General features: G+C 46.5%; 1 protein-coding gene across 2 annotated transcripts in view; it reads left to right on the top strand.

Annotated features, from left to right (window-relative positions):
• The window catches only part of SMOC2 (SPARC related modular calcium binding 2), a 156,899-nt gene extending 148,519 nt beyond the window's left edge, over positions 1–8,380 (top strand). For both annotated transcript variants that reach the window (XM_028494756.2, XM_024122642.3), the window contains exons 12-13: positions 4,317–4,354; positions 6,848–8,380. In XM_028494756.2, coding sequence (XP_028350557.1) covers positions 4,317–4,354; positions 6,848–6,865 — 56 coding nt within the window. In that variant the 3' untranslated portion in view covers positions 6,866–8,380. The remainder of the gene's footprint in view (positions 1–4,316; positions 4,355–6,847) is intronic.
• Positions 8,381–8,691: the final 311 nt, after the last annotated feature.

The raw sequence follows: 8,691 nt of genomic DNA, 5'->3' as shown, positions 1-8,691 counted from the left end.
ACCCCCCCCCCCCCCGCCCTTGATGAGTGCCCAAACCCCTGAGCCTCGTGCGCGCGCGCCTGAGGGACGTCCCTCCCAGGGGCACGGTCCTTTCTGCATGTTTCTTAAATACAAAGGGAGTCAGCAAATGGAGATGCTTGGCAGGGAGAGTGGGCGGGGGAGGCCCAGCGCACGGCGGCTTTGCCAGGAGCATAATTGGCCGCAGAGCTGCGGCGAGTGTGAGGCATTTTGAGATGGAACGGGATCCCTCCAATAGTTTCAAGATGAATTCTGAGCAGCGGAGAAATTTCTCTCCTGGATACCACCGCCTGCCCAGCCCTTTGGTTCTACAGAGAAGGCCACGCTCTCCACCCGCCCCCCCCTCTTCGTGGCTCAGCCCACAGTGTGGATGGGTCATTTCCAGAAGCGTTAACCACGAGTGGGTGTGTTGTTTGAACACCAGCACTTGGTGTGACTTGGTGCCACGTAGCCTGTGTTGAGCCCGCGGGTTCCGGGCCACCGGGAACCACTGCGCTCGTGGGTGAGTCCTGAGCTTCTGCAGAAGGCACAGATCGTGCTGAGAAGGGTGTGCAAATCCCACCCCTCGCTCAGGTACGGGACTTCTGACTTCGTGGCTCACGAGGCGCTTAGTTCTCTTAGTCATTCACTCGCTCAACACAGACGTCGAGGATCTGCCGTGAATGGCGGCGCGGAGGTGGGGGAGCTGAGTCTCGGAGCCCGCGGTTTGCAGGGAAGAGAGAAAAGCCCTAGAACGGCCCGCGCGGAGGGCGTGGGTGTGTGAGCAGGCCGCTGCCTGGGCCCGAGGAGGCAGCCTCCAGCTCGGGGACCCGGGAGAGCGTCTCTGGGCCGGGCACCTGAGTGCCAGCCCAGCGGCCAAAGGGATGGACGGGACGGCCCAGCCCCTGCGCCAAGCACTGGGACGCTGGTGCCTCCCCTGGAGCATCTCCGAGGCGAAGCCTCAGCACCGCCCGGGCAGAGCCCGAGGCGTGAGGGGTAACTGCGTGACCCCCGGGGGACAGCCTCGTCGGAGAGCCCAGCGGCCGTGAGAAAGAGCTCCCGGTCAGGCGTCTGCCGGCCAAGGCTGCCCTCGTGGGAGAGGCGGGACGGGAAGCTGGTCTTCCTGGAAGCGCTGAAGGTCGGTCGGTCTTGCTGGCTCTGGGGACGACACGGCAGCTCTCACCCCGCACGCTGGGGCCCCAGGAGGCTGACGTGAACCCAGCACCCTCAGCGTCACGATCCTGGACACCTACCCTTGGGTGTAAACAAGACTCTCAAAACCCCACCTCCCTGTCAACACCAGCGTTGGAGCTCTGAGCTGGCTCGAGGGCCTCAGCCGATCACACGCCCTATTGTTTTATAATCTGCTTAAAAAGTAGAAAACTTGAGGTGTGGCCGGTCCAACAGATGAGGAGCCAGTGCTGTGGAGAAGATGGTGCCCACGGAGGAAGTGCGCTGCCCCGGCCCCAGCTGCTCCCGGGCCGCAGGACGCTGCCCTCGGTCCCGGGGTGGGCGGCGGAGCAGGGGCATCTCCGCACCTCTCCTCGGGGCCGGGGCCGCGTTCTCACAGGGGACAGAACGCACAAGGGGAACAGAGAACACGTTCGCGGGCAGAGCAAATGCACAGAAGGGGTGCAGGCCACGTCCTCTTGCCGAGAGGGGTCCAGGGTCTCCGCACGGCCCTGCGAGGGGACACAGAGAGGGTGGGTGTGTAACCCTGCTCCCGGGGGAGCGGATAACAGAGTGTAACACCTTGATGTCATCATCATCTATTAGAAATGTTTAACTTACTGCAGAATCTTGAGTTATCTTCTTTACGTGCCTCTGACTAAACCGACGTGTGTGAATTTTATCGTCTCATTAGTAACCAGGAAGATGGCACGTATAATCCCCGCTCTTGCCCTAGATAAGCTAAATTTGGTAAAAGTGGCAATTTGGTCAAAAAATGAGCACTGGGGATTTGGCTACATTATTAGCTGATCTTGCAGCCCCTTTTTTTTTTTTATCTTGCAGAACTTCTCTAAGAGTTTTTCAACTCTTTTTTTTTCAAGTTTATTATCATTTATTTTTTCCTACCCTGTGTAATTTGAAATAGTGAAGAGTCAGAAAAACCTAAATATTCAGGAAGGGGTTAGTTGGGACAGTCTAAATATCCAAGTGGTTACCAGTTTCTTTTGTTTTATTTTTGCTCACTAGTTAACAACACATTTTTTTCTTCTAAAAGGTATGAGAAATTAAATAAAGAACATAAATAACACATGACCTTTTATTCTGAGACAAAATCAGACCAGATCTATAGCTTTGCAAAAAATATTTCTATGCACATATACATACGTATTTATGTACTGTGATTTTCACTACCAAATGGTGTCATAATATACATACTTCATTAATCACACTTATTTTAAGCAAGTACACAAGATTTTGCATTTAAATATTTGCAGCTAAGACCTATTATTGGGAGCTTGATCTCAATTTGCACCATTACAAAAAATGCAAAAATGAAAAAAAAATCCTGAAAACTATTGAGAACTGATAGAGCCTAGAAAAAAAGATTTCTGAAGAATTCAGAAAAAAAGTTCACAAAACATGATACCATGCCCTCATGATTCTCCAGAATGACCATTGTGCAGAAAATCAGCAATTAGGAAATATTCATTTTTGACCAAATTATCTTTTTCAGCCAGACTGCCACGCCAGCTACATTCTCTCAGGCGTATTCCCTTACAGCCAAATTGCCATTTTGCCGTGTCACCTGGAAACAATCACTATCATTCGATACCGATGAAGCCACCCTTCCCGCCACGCACACACATCCATCGCTGAGCTCTGTGGTAGGAGCTACCTACTCATTTTCTCACCGAAAAGTATTTTTATTGATGTGGCATGGCTTCATATTTATTTTGATGTTGTACATTCTGTTTCATTCAAATTAATTAACAGTTTATTATTTTTCTGCCCTTCATGTATTTTAAATGGAGCTTTTCCCTACTCCTTCTTGAGTGGAATATTCCATCCAGTGTCATTAATGAAATTTATATTCTTTTCATCTACCTAGCAAAGTTCTAAACACCAAAAAATGTTAACTTTTCTTGCTGTAACCTAACTTTAATCTGTAGCTACCTCCAATGACCAGTAGACTGATATTTGCCATAAAAGAAACCAAGAAAAATCTGGCAGTTGTTGATAGTGCAGTTGGTTTAGATTAGATTCAAAGTATCCGTTTAAAATTCTTTAAATTTGAACCAATGGCGTGAAAGCCTGCTTTCTCTGTAAAGTAGTCATTTCAGGCAAAGCAAAGTGGAGGGTGGCAACAGAAATTATCCCGATCCTTGGATCATTCAAACTACAATGGAAAGAGAGAGTCCATTTAGCTACCATTTATTTAATATTTTTGCAATTTACTTAATATGTTTGTGTTTCAACTTTTCATGCTCTATTTCTGTTTGCTTGAATATAGCAAGAGAAGAAGTTTGAACACAGAATAATTTTGCTCTTTATTTTTTTAATTGAATGGATAGACATCAACAATTAAGGCATTTGGCATGAGGGATGCTGCCCTCCGTCTACTGATTCATTCGAAAGATATTTACAGGTGCTCCCTGCTCTAAACATTGGCAAAATCGCAGTAAATAAAACAGACAAAAGTTCACACCCTTCTAGAGCTTACGTTTTAGTGTGGATGCAAGAAATGAGATAAATAAGAAAAATCCACTGTGTGATGGGTGATGCTAGCTAAGGTGGTGATGGAGGGAGGGGAGGGGGAGGGCTGGAATTTCAGGTGGAGGTTTGGGGCAGGAAAAGTGCCTGCACAGGTGATGTCCCAGGTCCCAGTGTTGAAGGAGGCACAGGCGGAACCAAGCAGGATTTGGGAAAAGTTATTTTGAGCCAAACAAGTTAAATGATTCTCGTGATTTATCTATAAAACCAAAAGATTTCAAAGACCCGGTGCTGGTTCCTAGACTTCCAGCGGCCTGGGTCCTCTCTCCCTGGGAGAGTTTGAACACTCGGGGAAGGAGGTCTCCACGGCTAGTGGACACGCCTTTGGAGTTTGGGGTAAAATGGAACAGTCTTCTAAAGTTGGGCCAGAGCATTTGTATGGTTGGGAATTGTTTACATAATGACTTTTATGATCCACTATTTATAGCCTATGCTCAGCGTATGTGTAGATGCATATTTTCTCATGTAAACAAGTCTGCCAGTGGACGACACTTTCCTACAGTGCTATGGTGAATGTTTCTTCCTGAAACATTCTATTTAACCTTTTACTAAATAAAGCATATTTGGTTTTTAATCTTTCTTTTTTTTTTCCCTGTTAGCCCCTAGAGGTAATGCTGAAAGCACTTCTAATAGGCAGGTGAGTATGTCTACATTGTGGCCTTAATAATTTACTGCTTTAGTTATAGGCAATAAAAGTTGAGGTTCTGTCAATTTGTAAAGTGAAGTTCCTTCCAAGAAAAGACACAACTTATCGTGTCTACACCCCTGTGAGGCCCCAAATAGCCATGCAAGATTCTGTCAGAATCAACATTTTGCCCTAATTATTATTTTCTTGCTACTTGAAATTTCAATTATTTTATTATTTTTAGAAAAATTTCGGAGTCCCCTTATTTTTGGAAATATTTATTTTTAAATAGTTCTCCAGGATGTGGATTTGTAATTTATTCCTTACGTTTGGTTAAGGAGCTTGCAGGGACGGGGAGTCTTCTTTTTTCCTCTAGGGATCCGAGTGAGACCAGTGGCAGCTCCAGAAGGGAGTTTGCACTTCCTGCCATGTGCGCTCGTAAACATACGTCTGTGCTCCTGCATCTGTATTTCTGCCTGTGCAATTAAAGGAGATAATTGTGGTGTCTCTCCCCAGCGTCCCAGGCCACAAGCTCTCCAAAGTCTAGAATATTTTCCAGAAGATGAACACGAGCGATTCATTTCTCCCTCTCTCAAAGCCAGGGCCACATCCTCCTTTTTAAGACCACTTGTCAATTTGTTATGTATTTTGTCTTCACCTGCTTGATTCCAGGTCTCTGGTCCCTAAGGCAGGCCCCCGTATTTGTGGTGGGCTTGAAGCGGAGACCTCCCACGCGCACCTTGGATGCAATTTAAAACCATTTCATTAGGAAAGATGTGCGATACGGTCGGTCTTCTTTGTTTAGCACGTGTTTATGGTTTTTCAACTTTTAAAATCCCACTGCAAATTACTTGTGCTTTAGAACAGGGCTGGTCTGAAAGCAATGACCCGGGCTGAGCTCCGAAGACTGCCAAATGGTTGTTTTCTTCCTAAGATAATGCCAATGACGGGCACATGGGTGCTGCCTCGGCCTGAAATAAACTCTGTTCCAAACACAAGCCTCACTCAGCTTTTACCCAGAAAAGGAATCCAGAGCGGTTTCCCCAGCTCTTTTTATGGTGTTTATCACTGCAAACTGTGATCCTGGGATGATGTCGTGCAGTGGCTGGCACATGATAAAGTGATTGAAGACCACACAGATTTCTTCGAAGAATCAGAGTCCCAACCACCAAATCTTTCACTATATGAATAACCAAACGCAAGAACTATGAAATGAAGGGCAGCAAGTAGGATGCATGAAGCTTATATTTAATCGAAAAGTGAGCTGTCTTTCTTGGTATCTTCTCCAGTTTCCATCACAGTTCAGCAGTGATCAGAACAGTGCTATCAGCCACTGCTGACATAGCTTAACACGTTAGCGCCACCCCTCCTCCAGCAAATCTGACCAGCTTTAGTTGCTGGTAAAATACATTGATGGCTTATCTTTATCCTCAGCTAATTAAAACAAAACTTCTTATTCACTTAATGCAGGAGATATAGTCTCTCTTCTTGTCCCCTGTTCATATATTTATCTGGGGAATAAAAGCCAACACAGAAGCCTCCTGAATGTTCAAGTGTAATTATTTTAAATAGACCAACTTGTACTGGTCGGAATGGGTCTACGTGGAGAAATAAACCTGGAAGTTTGTACTTTGCTTCTCCTTTTCATTCTATATTATTTTTAATTGGCACAGTGCAGAATTCCAGTAATTTAGTAAACAAAACTTTTCAAGTGGTATTTCGTAGAGAGGTCAAATAGTGAATGGAAAGGATGAAAAGAAAAATGTTACAAAAATCCATGCCAGGCTTCCCTGGTGGCACAGTGGTTGAGCGTCCGCCTGCCGATGCAGGGGACGCGGGTTCGTGCCCCGGTCCGGGAAGATCCCACATGCCACTGGGTGGCTGGGCCCGTGAGCCATGGCCGCTGGGCCTGCGCGTCCGGAGCCCGTGCTCCGCAACGGGAGAGGCCACAACAGTGAGAGGCCCGCGTACCGCAAAAACAAACAAACAAACAAAAACACAAAAAACATGCCTTTATCAAATTTGAAGCATAAATTAGTATCAAAAGTATTTTTATCGGGCTTCCCTGGTGGCGCAGTGGTTGCGCGTCCGCCTGCCGATGCAGGGGAACCGGGTTCGCGCCCCGGTCTGAAAAAAAAAAAAAAAAAAAAAGTATTTTTATCGATAAATCCATGGTGATTGGAGATTCTGTACAACGTTTAATATATTGAAAACACAATCCTTGAAATAAATGCTTTCTCAACTGATATATTTTTCCTGATATTTCTGATCATTGAGTGGGAGGAAAGTGCTAGAAGTTGAGAAGTGTCCACAATATTTTTATTATTTTTTAAAATTCTTACACCCCAAATCAAGCACTCTTTCTTTTCACATCTATTTAAAAATATTGCTTTTTTTCCTTGTTGTTACCAGCTGGGTTTATTTTATTCTTAAAAGGCAAGTCTTCGTCTTCAGAGATGAGTGATGCAAATGTCTTAATACATCTCTTTTTTGTCTTGTTTTCAGCCAAGGAAGCAAGGATAAACGACTGACACATCCACGGCGGGTCCTAGACACGTGGCCGACTCCCTCACCAAAAAGCAATTAAAAAAACCAAAACAAACACATAGTATTGCACTTTGTACTTTAACTGTAAATTCACTTTGTAGAAATGAGATATTTAAACAGATGGCTTTAATCTGTGAAAATGGAAAGGCTGGCTTCAGAAAAGTAATCACATACAATGTATGTGTCCTTCTTTGACCTTCAGAATCTGTAGTTGGTGGAGATGTATTTTGAATGGATTTAAGCTTAATTTCTTCCTCCTACGCATGTTAACCTGGCAGAAGCCTTGGCCTGAGGCACTCTGGCTCCAGGGCCGTTACTAATAGTCTCGCCAGGTTGGCCTCGTTGGAAATCTACTGCCCTGGCAGCATCGCTGAATCCATGTTGGAAGCTTCATGGCGCCATAGAAGTTTGTAATCAACTGCTGTCTTCGTCATGCAGTTAATGAGTGCGTGGGTCTTTTTGTTTCTTGGGATTTTGTGTTAGTTTGTTGGTTTTCCTTCCAGAGTTCTCGCCCACGCAATGAGTTACCCAACCACTAAAGCAATCTTTACAGGTAGTGCCCTGGTAGAAAAGAATGTTTTTCAAACTCTTTTTGACGTGCCTGCTTTTTCCATTGCAAGTGTCTGTTTGAGTTTTGCCTTGGGCTCAGATTATTCATGCAGTCAATGCTAGAGAATTCTTTCTGCCTTTCTGAGGCAGCATGAAGGGGTCCATCGTTCAGAAAAGTAAATTTCATTATGACCTGACCAAGCCAGCCAAACACGCTTGTCATCCTGCTTTTTCTCTTACACCTGGCCCCTACCCATCCGACCGTGGCCCACCCAGGGGCCCCCCGGAAGGTAAAACTGTCCCCTGAACAAATTATGAACAGTCCCCTTAAAGAAGGCACAACCAGGCGGAGCTGTGCCTGGGTCTTGATCTTGGCAGCCGGAGACAAAGGCCTGTGGGTCCCCTACCTTCCCTTCTTCTTTCCTGGAGGCCTCAAGGGCTCAAGGGTTTGCCGATGGGAAATTCATCTGAATGGGACTTGAGAGGGGCGGGTGGGGAGATGAATGCCCCCCCCTCCCGCCGTGAGCAGCAGAGAGGGCCCTCGGGACAGCCGGCTGCCCATCTCAGAGCTGGACCCCGGCCTCCGCAAATGTGCCCACGGGCTCCGTGAAGCATTTAGGGGACGGCCCCGGAGCTGGGGTGACGCGCTGTGAGGCTGTCTCGGCTCTAGCTCTTGGTTTGGGAAAAAAATCTTCACGGCCCCAGACCCCCCAACACATGTTCTGTCAAACGGTCTTGAATTTGCATGAAGACGTTTCAAGAGGCGTCTCATTTAAACCGCGCAAAAGTCAAAACGGAAACTTTGGAAACACAAAACCAGCTCCAGTGTGTGTCACCATTGTTTAAGAAACAGTTAGGATCCTAAATTTATTGGATGATCTTTTATATTTCTGAACTTTGAATTTAATCATTTTTCTTAGATTAAAATAAAATATGCTCTCAAAACCGTACTTGGCCTCTAGCTTCATTCTGAGGATGTTTACCATTGGGAAGCAAGGCAGGGACCCCGGGCTGGAGTGAAGGTGAACCCTGGTTCTGCCCCTCTGGCCACGGGACTTGGGACAAGTTACTTAGCCTTTGGGGGCTTCAGTCTCCTGCTCTATCGACAGGGACGACAGCGGCACGCACCCCTGGGTGAAGGTTACGTGTATCCATGTGTGTAAAGGGTGAGGGCCTGGCACAAGGGTGCGAGTGTTTGCCCTCGTGATGGGAAGCAGCCGTCCACTCACTAGGTACCGAAGGCTGGGAGGACT

This window comes from Physeter macrocephalus, chromosome 10, assembly GCF_002837175.3.
Source record: "Physeter macrocephalus isolate SW-GA chromosome 10, ASM283717v5, whole genome shotgun sequence".
NCBI lineage: Eukaryota > Metazoa > Chordata > Mammalia > Artiodactyla > Physeteridae > Physeter > Physeter macrocephalus.
Note: the sequence above shows the minus strand (reverse complement) of the source record. Positions and strands in the feature narration are given on the sequence as shown.